This window comes from Scomber scombrus, chromosome 18 (assembly GCF_963691925.1).
Source record: "Scomber scombrus chromosome 18, fScoSco1.1, whole genome shotgun sequence".
Classification (NCBI taxonomy): Eukaryota; Metazoa; Chordata; class Actinopteri; order Scombriformes; family Scombridae; genus Scomber; species Scomber scombrus.
The window spans coordinates 17,550,009-17,568,594 of record NC_084987.1 but is presented as its reverse complement, the minus strand read 5'-3'; the positions used below and the strand labels follow the sequence as shown (position 1 = coordinate 17,568,594).

The window sequence follows — 18,586 nt, the reverse complement described above, 5'->3', positions numbered from 1 at the left end:
ATTTGCTCCTGAACTATCAAAGTACAACACGCAGAGGTGCCTTAACTTATCCCTGCTTGTTGTGGCTCATACGATTCATTCAAGTCAATGAAACACTGTGTGAATCTACATGAAGAATTAAGCAAGCCATTAGACATGCTTTCAAGTGGTGTTGGATTAATGGTCTGTGTAAATTTCCCACCAGAAAGTGTCATGGAAACATTAGTAGGAATGGCATGGGGAAATTTGGTTGCAAACTATGAACTGACATCACTTCAAAGCACAATAAGACCTAAGATCTAGTGTATATTATGCTCATGAATGCTATTTGCATGTGAAACCTATTTGTCATGAGTTTGGCCTTTGTTTTGAGATGCTGGTGCATGTGCTATGCCTTCAGGAAGGAAAGGCCACTAGAGTCAGCCTGGGATGCTTTATTTTAAGTTTACTAATGCTTCAACCAACAAACTGTGAAAACATGAAACTGAAAAACAAGAAATATCATATATGTAAATTTTAAGTTATTTTTGTTTTCCAATTTGGTGCCAAAGATATATAACATTTTTCAAACTGGGAGTACAGTACACTGTATTTTCCCCTTCCTTTTGCTATGTTGTCTGCATGCTTCTATCTATCTATCTATCTATCTATCTATCTATCTATCTATCTATCTATCTATCTATCTATCTATCTATCTATCTATCTATCTATCTATCTATCTATCTATCTATCTATCTATCTATCTATCTATCTATCTATCTATCTATCTATCTATCTATCTATCTATCTATCTGTGTATCTGTGTATCTGTGTATCTGTATCTATTTATCTAATCATATTTAAAGTATGACATGCATACATCAGGGTTTTTGTTAATTCTGTTCAACATATAAATAACAAATAAATCAGTATTGACTCAGTGCCTCAATGTAAATTCATTTGTGAATAAAGAAGATGATTTATACAAATATAGCAAAAGAAAAAAATGAATTTAAAGCTCAAAAACAAACAAAAAGGATACAATTTTCACAAGACATAGGTAAATGGAAGATGGATTAAACTATTTCAAAGGTCAATATTTTTGTTTGGGAAAATATAATAAGTCTGTATAGAATAAAATATTTAAATGAATGTCTTTGAAAGCAAAAGATAATTTAAAAATCCTAAAGCTCTTTTATGGTTACTTGTTTTTAGACAGTTGATGAAAATTACTGCAGTGATTTGTCTTATCTGCCATCTGCTCATCTGAGGGTCCCATGATGAGGATTACAGAGATGGAACTAATCCACCCCAGAGAGACAGATTATTCCTGAGATTGTTTATATGTAGTTGGTATGTATATGTTGTTTCATGATGTATGAATTTGCTCAACACGTGACATTTATTCTATCAGCTGTTTGAGATATGATAGGAGGCAAAGCATGTGATTGTCAAATTCATTGGCAAATAATAAATCAATCAAATACACTATCATGGGCCAGCATAAAACTGTTATCTTAAATCTGCATCATCATAAATCAAGTTTATACACTGCTGGCATATTCTTGTTTTCAGACCAGTGATGACATCTGTGCATATTTTACCATTATTATTAGTCCCTAATAGATTAATTCATTTTTTTTTAGTTGTGCAGCAATTGTATGTCATTACATTGATTGATACAACAAATATTTTTTTATATCCATCTCAACATAGTCTGTGGCCTTCAAACATTCAGATCAGCACATTCATTAGAAAGAAAATAGCAATTGTCATGATTTTCATGTTGTCCCAACAGAGTTAGTCTGGTTTAGAGGGATTATTATTATTTATTTTCACCAAAAGATGTAAAATGAACAAAGTGGTTAAAAAATAATTGTGTTACTATTATCATAAATAATATAATGTTGAAATACTCCATGAGACATAGTGATTAATCTGCTTTGTATACTGTTTAAAAAAAAATCAGTTTAGGTTTAATTAAGCTGTCTATATTGAAAATTGAAATCTACATTGTCATCTACAATACCCTATTTTTACTCAATTTTATTATTCTTTTTTTTAACCTTTTTCTTTGTAGACATAAATCTGCCCATGCATAAAAATGAAGATGCAAATGCACAGATGAACTTAACTTGTATGTTTGTGCCACTGAAGCAAAGAAAGATGAATGTCTGCACACTGTAGCTCCCTTAGATATAGACTCAATAAGAGTCACCCTTGCTACATGCTTTTCTTCAGACTAAACCAAATATAGTTATATACAGTTATCATGTTAGACATGACAGTCACATAGTATATGTGCAAAACTTATACTATCACTGATCAACATGTTACAGACTCAAGCACCACAGAGGTCCACACCACAGGCTTGGTCAAGCCACATTTTGGCATGACAGTGCTGCCAGACAAAGTCATTATGAACCCTCTGGAGACTTTATAATATTCTTACTAAACTGGAAAGCTATCCAGTATGTTGCTCTGGAACAAAATGTTGGATAGAAAGACAGATTTGACAGATGAATGGATTGACCCCACATGCTGCTCATAAGAGCTTGTTTTGTTCATTTCAACACTTATTTTCAAGAATTTAATTAATGCACATGGTGAAATTTGATACTAAATCACGGCATTATTAATCATACTTTCCAATCAGAAAAGAATGTCTGACATTGTGTAGTAAAGTCTGGTGTTTTATTTGATTGGTCTCTGAGATGTATGTATGCTCAGAAGAACATTTGTGACTACTATTGATGAATAAACCTTAAGCATATGAGCAGCCTTCACTCTGTTGATACAAAGGTGGTGGGATGGCAGAGGACATACTGTATACTACATTTAGTATTGTGTGTTGTATGGTACAGTACCCCATTACAAATGTGAATATAAAGAACATGTCAATCAAGTTCACCCAGTTCTCTCAGCATAATTTTTAAATAGCAAAGACAACAAAAGTCATTTCATTTTGACAGTATTAGGTTTTACTTTAGTTCTCTGAGGCCAGCCAACAGTGCAGAACACTCATATCATCTTCACAAAATGGAGACGGATGTTGATGGAGACTTGTGATTGCTATGTTTAACTTTTGCTGACACTAGTTAGCTGGCTAAACTTTATTAATTTTAATTAGTTCCTCACCAAGAAACAGCAGCACCACCATCTTTTTTGACCATGATATCTACACTCACTGCTCTGTGGTACAGGTCTGGGAGATTCAGGGCAAATTAGACATCATCAAATTCGCTGAATTGAAATATCATAAATACTAGGGCACCATTGTCTAGGGCTACCATTGAAATATTCATTATTTTATATCCATCAAGTTTAAAAAAGAGAACAAAACATCTTTGTTATGTTAAGATTATTGAGCTCCTGATGATCTTATATGAGGCAGATTCATTAAAATAAAAGGAAATTAAAGTAGGCTATCATCAGCATAGAATTAAACAAAAACGACATCCTCTCCATTCTTAATCATCCATGTGTTCAGTTGTCCTCATTTCTGCGACATCATTTTTACAAACTCTGTAAAGACAATGGAGAAGATATTGATTAGCTAAATTGTTTTATAACTGCTGTTTTCTTATAGATGACTGTTAAAATGAATTCATACTATCTGTAAAAAGTGTAAGTAACTGAAAGAAAAGAAATTGAATTGAATGAAATAACCATTTGACTTAACAGATTCTTTCAACGATATACCTTTTTCATGGACGACATTGTGACTTGTCATAACAGTAAAAAACGATAGTCAGGCTAATGCCATTAATTAAGGCTCAGATTAATCTACAGTAGGTGTGCCAGTCAGCCATAACAATGTTATGAAATGAAATGTTATTTGTAGCACTTGTGTTAACGAGTGAAAAAAGTCTATTTGGCATCAAAACAAATAGATTTTATTTTAAATTAACTTTGTATAAGTACATGCTTCATGAGTTAAATCACTTTGACATTTTTTCTAAATTAATGAACACTTAAAATGTATTGATAACAACTTCAACTTCTGTGTCTTCCAAATCAACCCTCTTCAACATTTAGTCAACATTTCGACAATAGAAGTTAATATGAGGTTATAAACAGTGAACATTTTTTTGTCCTGTGTGTATCACTTGCATCTTGTATCTCACCCTCAAAGTCAACTGTTCCATCTCCATTGTTGTCAACTTCTCTGACCACTGCATCAATTTCATTTTTGCTGGTTTGTTCACCCAATAACTTCACCATGGCATTTCTCAGCTCATCAGATGTAATTGAGCCATCACCATCTATATCAAACTGTAAAGACAGATGAAAACAAACATTTGCAAAGCCTTTACAAAGGGTATTTTGGACATACTACAGTGACAACATTATGTTTTCCAGATTTGAAGTTTCAGATGTTCATTTTCATTTGGTGTCCACCATGGGGAGCCAAACACCAAAGAGAGACAATAAGGTTGTTGAGCTCACCTCTCTGAATGCCTCTTTAAGTTCCTTCAACCCAATCATCCCTGCAGTTTCAGCCACAAGCTTGGGGGTCATTAGTTCCACAAAATCCTCAAAGTCCACTCGTCCCCCCACTGTGATAAGACAAATGATATAAATGTTACAAACGATAAAAGGTTAGTAGTAACTATGAGCAGTAGTCATAAACCACATCTAAAGCAAAGATTAAATGTAATAACGTGATCATAAAAAACAATCACGTCTGGCTTTTAGCTATTGGAGAGATATGATATGATGCACTTAGTGATCTTTTATTTCATACATTGTATTTCTTCCTGCTGCAATAGTCACTGTGGGAAAACAATTGAGATCATATGCAATTTTCAAGTACAGTTCCAGTGCTACTTTCTCTGGTTTTTTAAATGTATTTTCTTTTTCCTACATTGATAAGCTTATACACAATGTTCGTGGTGTGAAATACTGACAATACACACTCAGGTTTCATAAATATGTATAGGATTTTTTACATTCAACTGTTAGAATATACTAAAACTTGTACAATATATTAGTTTTTCTGTACAATTTATTATAACCAGTGACTTAAGGTAAGCCAGCAGAAAATATATTCATATTATGACACTTGACAAGCAACTTTCAAGATAGAAATATGTAAATGAAAGCTCAGGAGGAATTGAGCCTGAAAGCCACATTTCCTGAAAACATTTCATTCAAAACGATCAATACTCTCGGTTATTTGTGCAGCAATTTTTTACTTTCAAATTTAAGCCATTTTTTTCAGGAGAAGTTGAGATTTTTTTTTATTTTTAGGTTTTTCATAATGAAAAATAACTGAATTGATGATTCTACTTAAGATCGTGTGTTTTCTAATATATGACTCTCCAGTCATGAAGATGGCAGCGCAAGTTTGAAAATAGCCACACATCTGTTAATTTATTTATTTGGCACCAAAGAGGTGATGACTGGCATTTTAAAATTCTAACATTTCATTGTCTGTACTTCATGTGATGTACTGAAGAAAAAGGGAAATACTCTGAAATCAGTCTATTATTGGAGTGCTGATGTTTTTTGCTTTAACCTCATGAATTGGAGGACTTTACTCACAATTCATGTTGATATTCTGGCCCAGTTCTATCAGCTCCATTTCAGTCGGCATGTAACCCATGGTCCGCATCAGATTCCCCAAATCTTTACAGCTGATGAAACCATCCTTGTCTTTATCAAACTCGACAAAAGCTTCACGTAATTCTAGAGAATGTGTAGACACAAGCAAAGTGAGAGGCTAGAAAACATTACAAAGCACTCTGCAACAAATGTATCTGAAAGCATGCAAAAATAATTACCGTCAATCTCATCCTGTGTAAGATCTCTTGTCTGCAAATCAATAACAATATGGACACAAATATGAATTGATATTAGTAAGTTTTATACACCACACAATATACAACTCGTGTTATGTGCACAGTCATCTATATAGTGTCCTCACAGTGTTTTTACAGTGGCCTCCTATAAACCCCATATATATACAAACATGCATTGCCCCTGGTGAAACAGTTAGTGTTCAATGACAGTGTCTGAGAATTTTGAACATATACAGTATGTGTGTAGATTTGAATTTACCATTTAATTTATCAAAACACATTAGGCCACTGAAAGACAGGAACTTACAGTAAAAGAGGGGAAACAAGGCAGTTAGTGGCATGAATACATACACAGAAAACCTTTGTCAGGAAATGTAATGTGTCCCAACACATCCCATGTGTAATTTTGGAAAATTAAATGTTGGGGAGTTCAGCATTTTCAATTTAAAAAAATATATTTATCATTTTTGTTAAATTAAGTTACACATTCAAGGTTATAACAGTGAGAGCCATTATTTCTAATTATCTAGAGAGTTGCGGTTAATTATACTTTTATCCAATATTTCAAATCTTTTTCCAAACAACCTCATAGTATGTAACACATTCTGATCAGCATTTAATATTTTTACTGCAACTCCTGTCCTGCTTGTTATTATTTTGCATATATGCTTTTAGTTTTTGTGCCACAAATATTGTTGTGCATATGATGGAGTAAATTCATTTATTCAGTACTTTTTTCACTTTCTGAACTCAAATGTCAAATAATAATAAAAAGTAATTCAAATTAAAGAGCAATACAAAATATATTTTGTTTCTGTACATTCTGAATATGGGTTGTATATCTCCAAATGCATTCTGTTCGTGCTCTTTTTACATCTGTAAATATGTTTTGACATGAGGACTTATGTCTGCGATGAGTTTCTTACTGATTAATCCCAGATCATATTCTACATGCAGTATTTTTGCAATTACACCTTTAGCACACATTTTCTACACATTTAAGATATGTACACATTTCAATATACACAGTAAATGAGTGTAGAATGAATCTTGTAGATGTAATTATGTTTTCATTTGTATATTCAATATGCAGAAGCTGAATACTAATCTCTCCACCTAATGCTAAAAAGTTTGCCTTCCCACCTCAATTCAAGCGCAGGACTGGTGATATATATATCTTCTTTTCCCCTTGGCTCAAAAATAACACCATATTAAAAACAAAACATAATAACATAATAGTTTAAGATTATAAGATTTGTTTCATACAAAATAAAAGAGATGAAAATAAGATACCTTCCTGGTAAATAAATGTAAAAATATTATATGTACTTATATTTAATACATTTTCTTTAGAAAAGTAAACACACATGACAGTGGTGAAAAATTACAATAAACTGTACCAAAAATATACTGACTTACTTGTCTCTTTGAACCTCCTCTCAGAAAGATGCAGGCTTGTTTGAGACTCATGATGGCAGCCTTAGTCGAGATCCTGGATATTTTTTTGTGAATTACTTATCAAAGCACAATCAAAATTCAATTCACTCTGTTATATGTCGCTATATCATTGGGTTTATTTTTCCCATGCAAGCATGTGTCTGTGAGTGTAAACCGTGATGAGTAGTGATCCGTGTATGCCAGAGAGGAGGGATGAGGTCTCTCATGGATTATCTCTGCAGCTTTGGTCTACAAAAGAAAGATGGGCTTAATGCTCTGCATATACACAATTTCATATACACAGTCAAACATGACTGTTGTTTTTAAGACCTTCTAATGAGGATAATAAAGGGATCTGAATTTCTGTAATAGAAATTGCACTGTAATAAAAAAAAGTGGTGACATTTTCTAAAATAACTGTTTACCTCTGATGAAAATAGCTTTCTAACCTCCTCTCTGGATCTCAAGCTTTACTCATGTGGAAACGGGGCACTTGTAGCATACATATCAGTGTTTGTGTGTTTGTTGGCTGCTTGCATTCCTTCGTATGGTGCTGGTTGAGAAAATGGCTGACTGGATAGAGCTTTCTGTCTGTTATCTCTAAATGAAACATGATAGAGTACAACGGATGGGAAAGTGGGGAGGGAAAGTCTGTTAGAGGGATTTTGCATGATATGCTCCTGCATAATGTCCATTAGTTATTTCTTTATAGATACGGAAAGAAATAAAACTTTCATCACATAACCATAAATGCACTGGGAAAATTCAATCCGAACATAATCTAGATTTAAGAAGATTCTCCAATCGACACGCACAACACAAACCGAGCATGTAACCAATCTGATCATCACAAAAACAGCATATTTAGTGAATATCCATTTAATATATAGTGATTATAGGCTGTCTATATGGAGCAGGATCTTACATCATGAGCATGATGCCAGACAATGTTCTTTAAATGTTTAATATCTTTTTACATAAGAGCATTGATCCTGTACATGACATGACTAGACTACAGGACAGATCAAATTCTGTTTCACTTCACTGGCTTTGTAATTTACCAAACACTTTGGTGGCATTTCATGCAGCATTATGTAATCCATGAGCTTAGTCAAGTCAAGTCAAAGTTATGTAGATCACATTTAAAAAAAGAAGCTGACCAAAGGGCTTTAAAGAAAAATGAACATTAAGTAATTACAACAAAACAAAATAAATAGAGACGGAAATTGTAACAGACAAAGTTTATAGCTTTATCATGCTATGAAAAATTAGGAGGACTCAAAAGTGAAGTAAATTATTTTTCAGACATACCTGATGGACTTATTGAAACAGGAAAAACAGAGACATTGTGAAAAGTTTCAAACAGTCTCAGAAAATAATATATGCATAGACTGTCACACAGACTCTGTGTGGATTCCGTTTTGGTAAATTAATTATTTTAGCAGTGAAGAATCACAATCACAACCACACCTAAAGCCTAACACCTAAAGTGCTGATGCAACCATTGTTTGTCAGTGAAACCATTGCTGGGAAAGAACATAAACATCCACAAATCATATTTTTACCTTTCAGATGTATTTGAATGATATCTGAGCCAAATATGTTAGCCCCTCCTTTGTATGATGCAAATCCAGAGTTTTTTAGGGACTGTAAGACCATCTGTCTTTCAGTGTGAAGCATCTGAGTTCACATTAGGAGTTGCAATATGATGGACAAACTGTCTATTCTGCTGACAGCGCTTTGTCTGCCCTGTTAGTTGTTTCATACTGCAATACTGATCAGAAATGGAAAAATACATATTTTATGTTCTGACATTGATTCCACTGACACTGATCCTTTTACTTCTGTTTCTTTGACAGGTTTGAATGGCCAAGCTATGGAGTCCATACCCTCAACTCCAGTGCTGAGGAAGCCTCAGGAAGCCCTCAGTCTTTCCTGCAGAGGAACTGGCTTTGATTTCAGTCAGTATGGAATGCACTGGATTAGACAACCTGCTGGAAAGGCACTGGAATGGATGGGTCTCATTTACTATGATGCTAGTAAAACAATGTATGCAAGCAGTGTGCAAGGACGAATAGAAATCACCCGAGAAAATAGCAACAGCATGGTGTATCTGAGACTGTCCAACTTAAAGCCAGAGGACTCTGTGTGTATTACTGTGCCAGAGACACACACTGGTTAAAGTAAGCAGAGAGGCTTTACAAAAACTCCACAGACAATGTTTTTACAAAGACCTCCAGGTGGCAGTAGTAGATATAGTTTGGTACAACATTTACTAAGGTAAGTAATGACAATGCCCCCAAACTGTACATACATGCACACATGAATGCACACTAAGAAAGCAACAGCTGAGGTTGTGGTATGCAACTTCCTCTTTCTTATGGTGTTTACCAACTTATGCTTTTCTACAGCAATGTAATGGTTAATAATCCCATCAATTATTTTGTAAAGCCTGAGTGAATATTTTTCATTATTATTATCGTTATATTCCATCCATTAAAATAACTAATTGCTAATACAATTGCAAAATAATGATTGGAAGGAGACAAATAAATCACATAATGAAATGAAAACATTTGGTAAGGCCTGAGGACATTTTTTGCACACAGGCATAATTAAGGTACTCTCAAAAAAAGCTTTTGTTTGACTGTTTAGGGAAAGTGAGAAAACTTTCAGTATATGTATACATAGATGGATTTATATATCTGCTTGCACAAGTTTAGCATCAACTTAAAATGCAAGCAGGCATAAAAAAAAAAAACCCTCAATGTCTGAACACTGAACAGAGGAGCCCTCAGACCACTAAATAATTCCACATCAGTTCACTGTTTAAGAGAACATGAGTCTTTGAATATGTGTAACTACTAAAATGTCAAATGTGAAAACAATAGACATAAAAGGGGATAGGAGACTTTTATTAAAATAATATTCTGAAGAATTTCTTTAGCACACATACACATCTACTAGCAGAGTGATATTTACACAAATCACCAACAGACTGGTACAAATATCCCAGCAACCCACCAGACTAATCCTCACACACACACACACACACACACACACACACACACACACACACACACACACACACACACACACACACACACACACACACACACACACACACACACACACACACGCACACACGCACACACACACACACACACACACACACACACACACACACACACACGCACATGTTTTACTAAAAAACACAATATTATATGGAAACAGGGAGTACAAATACAATGTTGTGATAAGATGAGAGGGTTACATTATGTAACAGAGAAATGACAACAGATTCCTTGCCCATTGTGTGTTTTTTTAAACCTATTTTTATAGTATCTATAGTTGTTTCTATAATATCTATAGAATATTCCACTTTACCTGTGATGTCTGTACATAAACTGTCATCAAATGGACTATGACTCTGAATTCTGGTGTGCTTGTGATACACAACGGAACATTTTTGTTGTCATTTCAGATCCGCCCAGACCAGCAAATGTAACAATAAAAAAACAAAACAAAATAAAACAATAATTCTTACGTTAACTATTAACTGTTAACTATTAACTGTTAACTGTTAACTGTTAACTGTTATCAATTCATTGCAGAAAGTTTTGCCGTTTTCTGACATTTCTAAACATATCATCTTTACAGAGTCCCTCCCCCTCTCTCTGCACATCTGGGAGCACACCTGCAGCTGTGAAACTCTGTAGAAACTGTCAGAACTGCAAATAAACATTATTAAAATGAGAGTAGTGTCTTTCACATGTATTTGCATGTCAGTATGTATCAAAGCATGAAGTGGCTTCAGAATATAAACATAAACATTTTATGAACATTGAAACACGAAACACGAACACGAACATGAAACCATTTCATGAACATTATTTTAGATATAAGACATACATGATACAGACTAAAATCAGGAGTAACAGTAGCTAAGTTGATTTGTCTGTAATGTTGAAGTTGTTCAAGTTGTGTAAACAATCACTCTTATACAGTATTTATTTTGGACTATGTTATTAATATTTATGATCCCTCAAAACTGTGTATAATGGAAACCATGTCCATAGTTATGGACAGACATCACTGAATAAGTGATTTGGGACACAGCTGTGGCTTTTATAGGTGACAGAAGGATTTTAGATTATGTTGATGCATGTGCTGTGCATGTATTGACAGGCAGCTAAACGCCTCACTCACATCGAGACTCTGGATACAGTTTACCAGGTTTACTGACAGAAGTAAAGGGTGAAACTAAAAAGGAAAACAGTCAGTGGTCAGTGAATTATGAAACTATTTTAACAGAGCTTAAACTTCTGTTATCGGTTCATTGCAGAAAGTTTTGCCGTTTCGCCGATCATAAGCTCGCTTCTCTAACATTTAGGCCACCACTGTCCCAACAGATATTACTGACATTTCTAAACGTATCATCTTTACAGAGTCACTTCCCCTCTCTCTGCACATCTGGGAGAACACCTGCTGCTGTGAAACTGTGTAGAAACGGTCAGAACTGCAAATAAACTTTATTAAAATGAGAGACATGTATTTGCATGTCAGTATGTATCAAGGCATGAAGTGGCTTCAGAATATAAACATAAACATTTTATTTGTTTATATTCATTTATATTTACCATTTCATGAACATTATTTTAGATATAAGACATACAGGTTACAGACTAAAATCAGCAGTAACAGTAGCTGAGTTGATTTGTCTGTAATGTTGAAGTTGATCAGGTTGTGTACACAATCACTCTTATACAGTATTTATTTTCCACCATGTTATTAATATTTATGATTCCTCAAAACTGTGTATAATGGAAAAAGTGCCCATAGTTATGGACAGACATCACTGAATAAGTGATTTGGGACACAGCTGTGGCTTTTATAGGTGACAGAAGGATCATGGAGCCTTTTTGGTGTGTTAGATTATGTATGATGAGTGTTTCCTTGTGAGTTTGATTAGTTAATGACTGTAATGAGTTCCTCTAGTTTATGTCTGGGGAGTGTTAGTCATTGTAGCTGCTTGAGCGATGATGCTTGACAGAAGTGTTTTGCATTTGACCGTGAGATAGTTCAACTGGAGCAGGCCGTGTCATTTACTTGTTGGTTTGAACTCTGACATTTTTTCTTCTGCTTCCAGTGATTAAAAAAAAGAAAAAAATACAAATAAAAAAAGAAAAAAATAATTTGGTCAAAAGAAGTCAGAAAATAAATTACTCAGCTTCTTTAGAGGCTACTCTTGTTAAGATTTTATCTTCATAAATGTGTACTATATGACCAATATGTTGTAAAGTCATAATTAAACAACAATTGATAATGAAATTACAATTGGCAAATTGAAATTTACATTGAAAAGTTTACTTTATATTCATGACCAGATATCAATCTATTATAAGTAATGTACAAGTGATTAAATGTTGTTATACACATTATTATAAATAACTAATGAATAAAAGTTTAACAAGGATCCAACCAGGAGACTAAGATGAACAAAAATGTACTCCTTCAGAATTATTTAAAGATAACAATTATAAGAGATAATGAAACATTTCTTTGTTTCTTAATAATAACAATAATGTTTCGAGATGTGATATCTTATCCAATATGGAAGGATAAAAATTTATACTGATATATATACCGATGTTTAGTCACTAATACTAAATCTGTTGAAACTCTCATTCTCTCCTGCAGATTCTCATTTACATGCTGTGGTATGAAGTGTATCAGACAACCTGCAGGAAAAGGACCAGAGTGGATAGGGGTCGGCTTCTCTGATGCCGGTAGGAACACTTATGCTAGAAGAATGCTCTGCAGTGTATGACTGTGCTAGACACATATACACACACTGGTTATTACTGTAAGGAGCAGTAGTAAGGCTTTACAAAAACCCTCAGTGTTGTGTCTGTAACAAAGACCTACAGGGAGCAGTAGGAGTCTGTAGAACAGAAGGCAGTAAGAAGACTGATATTGCTCCTAAAAGTGCACAGACATGCAGATGAACACACAATGTAACCACCAGATGATGTTGCTGTTTCTTAGACTTCTTACCAGGGATGGATTGAGGGGTTGTCAACATCTGGATCAAAGCCCAAAGTAACCAGAGCCAGGGACAATTATTTACATGCACACAATTTAATTTGATTGAATTGTATGACTACTGCAAACATTAGTAGTGGTACCTGTCATTTATTTTGGTCCTTATCAACAATGTTCCAAAAATAATGCACATATAATGTATAAATAACAATATGGAATTAGATTTAAAGAAAATCCAAAATTATTGTTCATTTTTAATTTCACTGTGTAACACTGCCTCAACTGAAATGTCTTCAGAAGTTTCACTCTTATTAACAATTGTTATAAACTCACTCACTTTTCATAAAAAGTGACTTTAACTATTTTAAAATACATTCAGGGCTTTTGAGAAAACATTTGGGGCTGCAGCCCCAGAAGCCCCCCCTACCCCTGCCCCTGCTTCTTACCTGCAATGTAATGGTGAGTAATGCACCCAATAGTCCTATTTGATGGGAGCACTCAATTTCTAAATTTGTACGTATATACAATTCACATGACATGCATTAATGTTTAGATGTTCAACCAGCCTATTGTTTCAGTTCATGTACAGTATGAAAATCACCTAGTTGACCTGCAGTAGCACATCATATCTCCTGTTCAGTCATTAGAAAATATCTGGGGCTGCAATACACATTGCATTAAGTCATTAATCATTTGGCAAGAGAACTCTTGCCAAGTTAACTATACATTGTATTCCAGTTGTATCTTGCTTGTGAGGAGGAGTCAATGCAAAACTTTAATGTCTTCCAGCTCTACTTATCTGACTGCAGAGAGGATGACAGAGAACAGTGGACACACAGTTTAACATGATGGACTATAGGACAGGACTGCTGCTTCTAACTATCTGCTGGACAGGTGAAAATATTCAAAGATCTTGAGTTGAATCTGTCCTTCAAATAATGCTAACATATGAAGTGACTCTTCTTTTTTTGTCTTAACAGGTGTTGATGGTCAGACTCTGACAGAATCTGAACTATCAGTTAAAAAACTTGGAGAATCCCACAAACTGACCTGTACAACCTCTGGATTCACATTCAGTGACTACTGGATGAATTGGATCAGACAGGCTCCTGGCAAAGGACTGGAGTGGATTGCAATGATTAGATATGACAGTGCTTACATCTACTACTCTCAGTCAGTTCAAGGCCGGTTCACCATCTCCAGAGACAACAGCAGACAGCAGCTGTATCTGCAGATGAACAGTCTGAAGACTGAAAATTCTGCTGTTTATTATTGTGCTTGCGAGCCACAGTGACTGAGCTGGTTGAACAGCTGTACAAAATCCTACAGTACTCATCAGACCGCCATTAACTGGCATGATAAATGTTTCAATGTCTATGAAATTACATAATTCCACTGTTTGAATTGTGTTTTTAAAATACATTTCCAGAGAGAGGATACATTTAACAATAATCCTTAATGATTGTAATCCTCATCTCACCTAAAACAGCTCTTTTTTAATTTGTTCATGTATTTCAGTATGTGAGCAGCTCTCTAGAGGTTTATCTTCATGTCTGTAGCTTCAAACATCAGCAACACTGAAACCATTAAAATATTTTATGTAAAATTCCAAACATTCACACAGCTGCAGAAACATCAAACTGTTATATGATTTTGTTGTCACTTCACTTTTGGTTGGCAAATGATGAATTTAACTCTAAAGGTAAAGTAAATTAAAATAGCATTTAAAAAAAAAAAAGTTCACCATGTCAAAGTATTTTAAACTTACATGGAGTCACCAAAGACAGATTTTGTAAAGAAACTTTTAGTGCTACTGTGGATGATGATGTGTATTAATCCATTATTACACAAATCTCACTCATTTAATATGGTATCCTTGAAACATGCAGTATTAGACTAAAATCTGTTCATCTATATGAATACATGAATAGATGATACATTATTTAAAATGTCACTTTAAGCAAAATCATAGCAACATCATAAATTCACTAAATTAACCACATATTATACTCAAGTATGGAAATTGAGAGGAAAGACTGAACTCTTCACCTCAAAGTGATAAATAGAAGTACTACAAAAAAGATCATTGTTTATTCAACAACATGCAAATAAATGTGATTCATAAGGAAGTGAAGTGTGTGTGTCAGTGAGAGGACAGAGGAGCTCACATCAGTTCAGCTTCAACATCAACCATGTTCTCTGTAGCTCTGATGCTGCTGCTGGCAGCTGGATCCTGTGAGGAGCTTTCAGTGGATTCACACTAATAAACACATTAGAGACACTGAATATTCACATGAATGATGGAGATAATGTTGATTTGTGTTTCCACAAGTGTGTACAGTATTGATCTCATCCAGCCAGACTCAATGGTTGTGCAGCCTGGACAGTCTTTGACCATCACCTGTCAGGTCTCTGGTTATTCTCTGACTGATAACAGCTATGCAACAGGTTGAATCAGACAGAGTGAAGGAAAACCAATGGACTGGATTTTCCATCGGTGGGGAGGAGGTGACTTTTACCAAAATAATGCTCTGAAGAACAAGTTCCTTTATCACACACACACTTGTGTGTGACATTAACAGGACAGAATCTGCAGCCTGAGGACACAGCTGTGTATTACTGTGTCCGCTACCGCACAGTGATACAAACCACCAACAGACCTGCACAAATACCCAGCAACCAGAAAGACTCAACCAACATGCTGTTATTTCAAGTATAAATAAATACATATTCAGTGGAGTGTATGAGGACAGTTACTCTGTGACAGAGAAGTTGTTTGGTGTTTAAATGTTTTTGACTTAAAGCCTCTATCAGTACAGAAGAGACTTGGGAAGTTTTTTTTAGAATACAAAGAAGATACGTTTAAACATTTTTATCAGTGTTTTATGATGATTAGAAATGACGTTCATTTTCTGTTTCACACAAAGGTAAGATAAAATAAACAGCATCCACATTCATTAAAAACACATCAATAGTCTAAAAAGAGATATTCTATCGATATTTAATATAATTCTTTCCAGAAGAAAAACGTTTTGGTTCTCAAATCAAGTAATAATGAAATTAATCATTTTAGGAATGTGTTTCTGTCAAATTTACAGTTCAGAACATTTAACATTTAAAAGATTCAATATTCAGTCACAAGCTCAGACAACGTGCAGTTAAATGCAGGCTGGTAAACTCCAGAGGCTGTGGTAAAACTCATAATGTGCAATAAATAATGCAAATCAGAAGAAGAGGAAAAAAAATAGAGCATAAAAATAATGACTATTAAAATGCATTAATGTACAGAGAGGTCCAAAGGATTAACAGAGGACAATTTGTAAGATGAAGTCAATGCTTTTCTGCCTGAAATGTTGTTGTTTTTTCCTTTCAATATTCTCACTGCTCCAAGAGGTCAAGAATTATTTCAATTGTTTCTATTATTATTTTACTGTATGTGTTCATATGCTGTTCTTATGAGTGGAGTGATGTGAAGCAGAGCTGTGATACTTAAGCATTTCCTTTTTAAACCTGTAGAGGGAGGTCTATGCAAACTTTTCATCCCTTATAAACACCACCAGGAATTCTCAAGTCATTTGTGACAGAACAACTGGGACAGATTTTAAACCTTGCAAACTCTCAGATAAAAAGCACTGAACTATATTTTTTTTACAGAATGGAAAATATGATTTTCTGGAGTTTATTCTCAATGCTTTGTATTCATGGTAAGAGAATAAATTATCCTTCAACACAGAGAAAACTTAGTTTTTTGTGAAAATCTGACCTGTGATTTTTTTTAAAAGTTTGATGGATGATGATCTTCATGTCTTTGCTTACAGGAGTTTGGAGTGAGATCAAACTGGAACAGTCTCCCTCTGAGGTGAAAAGACCTGGAGAGACAGTGAAGATGTCATGTATCATATCTGGTTATAGCCTGACAAGCTACAATATTCACTGGATAAGACAGAGGCCAGGCAAAGCTCTGGAGTGGATTGGGAGGATGGATACAGGCAAAAACTCTGCTAGCTACGCCAGCTCCTTTCAAAGTCGATTCATTATAACTGAAACTGGGTCCAGCAGCAATCAGTACCTCGAGATCAAGAGTCTGACAGAAGAAGATTCTGCTGTTTACTTCTGTGCTCGATAAAGCACAGTGACTGAAGACAGTGAAGCAGCTGCACAAAAACCTTCAAAGACAACAAGTAATAATGACATCTTGGTTTCTTATTAACTGAATATTTACAAAAGCAAAACATTTTACATCAGTCACAGTGATAGAGTTACTAATGTCACATTCACAAGTAAAAAGTACACATTATATAAAATTACTTTAAAAGGGAAACAAGCTGAAAAACATTTGATCAGTGAGCTTCATGGATCAGACAGGTGAGATGTCCTCAGTCCAAAATATATTCAAATCATTGGTGAATGTTTTGATGTGATGGCAATAAAGCAATTTCCAAGAAGTAGAATGTTATAGAACAGGTGTTGATGGTCAGACTCTGACATAATCCGAACCAGTGGTTAAAAAATCTGGAGAATCACACAAACTGCTCTGTACAACCTCTGGATTCACATTCAATAGTTATCCTATGAACTGGATCAGACAGTCTCCAGAGATGACTCCAGCAGTAAGCTCTATCTACAGATGAACAGCGCTGGAAGAGACACAGTGAGAGACAATAATAACCACCACCAGGGAGAACATTTTATCAACATTTTATTTATTAACAGTGATTGAAACACTGAATAGTAAATGACTGAATATTTAAGTTGTATTTTATCACCTTTGACTGAATGCTGAATTCAATCAAATTAAATAGTGAAATGTAATTGTTTTTAATAAGACAAATAATGTATTTGTGTTTCATTGGAAGAAATGTTTCGAGAAGATGAAAAAAAAGCCATTTCCCTCTTAATGTAATGCTAATAATTAAATATTCTGTGTTGGTGGTGGACTTGGAACTGCATATCTTCACATTAGGCTGAAGATCCTGCATTTAAGGCAGAAGTTAACGTTTTGGCATGTTGTGAAAAACAAATATGAGAAAAAACTGATCAACCACACATAAGCACCAAATCGAAACATAATCTTGAAATTGAGACATTTTACTGATTTAAAATATTTTTTAATTGATAAAACAATTTTTAATGTTATTATTGAAATTCCTTTTAAGTTGTCTAACCTATGATTTAAAGTCAAAATGATATCACAAATATAGTGATAGCTGAAAAGAATAAATTGTTTTTGTTTATTAGCATATCATCAAATGACCAACCCAAACACTGAATGAATCGTTTTTTCTGACTATTTCCAGGCCTTCAGCTGTTCTTGCTGCAGTCACTCATATACATGACAACTG

General features: G+C 34.4%; 1 protein-coding gene, 1 pseudogene and 1 gene segment (V, D, J or C); 2 read left to right on the top strand and 1 right to left on the bottom strand.

The window, feature by feature from the left end:
- Positions 1 to 3,454: 3,454 nt before the first annotated feature.
- Positions 3,455 to 7,232, bottom strand: cabp5b (calcium binding protein 5b). 4 transcript variants are annotated; one of them, XM_062438622.1, is made up of 6 exons: positions 7,174 to 7,232; positions 5,745 to 5,770; positions 5,506 to 5,649; positions 4,408 to 4,517; positions 4,086 to 4,233; positions 3,455 to 3,483 (listed from the first exon to the last, which is right to left on the bottom strand). In XM_062438622.1, exons 1-6 carry the CDS (start codon positions 7,230 to 7,232, stop codon positions 3,455 to 3,457), a joined length of 516 nt encoding a protein of 171 aa, XP_062294606.1. The 4 variants fall into 4 exon arrangements, with proteins under 4 accessions (XP_062294606.1, XP_062294608.1, XP_062294607.1 ...); XM_062438624.1 differs by having other exon boundaries at positions 5,745 to 5,768; positions 7,178 to 7,232; XM_062438623.1 differs by having other exon boundaries at positions 5,745 to 5,775; positions 7,182 to 7,232.
- Positions 7,233 to 8,904: 1,672 nt separating this feature from the next.
- On the top strand, positions 8,905 to 9,386 carry LOC134000010 (immunoglobulin heavy variable 3-33-like; annotated as a pseudogene).
- Positions 9,387 to 14,089: 4,703 nt separating this feature from the next.
- LOC134000009 (Ig heavy chain V region 6.96-like) lies at positions 14,090 to 15,817 on the top strand. The segment is given in 3 exon segments: positions 14,090 to 14,138; positions 14,225 to 14,528; positions 15,742 to 15,817. Coding segments are annotated over 3 exon segments (429 nt in total).
- The last annotated feature ends 2,769 nt before the right edge of the window (positions 15,818 to 18,586 follow it).

Coding starts and splice junctions, on each gene's coding strand:
- cabp5b (XM_062438622.1), bottom strand. CDS start 7,232: ATGAGTCTCAAACAAGCCTGCATCTTTCTGAGAGGAGGTTCAAAGAGA. Junction 5,771..7,173: donor TCAAAGAGACAAGTAAGTCA/GTATATTTTTGG, acceptor TTTGCAGACAAG/AGATCTTACACAGGATGAGA. Junction 4,518..5,505: donor CCAGAATATCAACATGAATT/GTGAGTAAAGTC, acceptor GTCTTATCACAG/TGGGGGGACGAGTGGACTTT.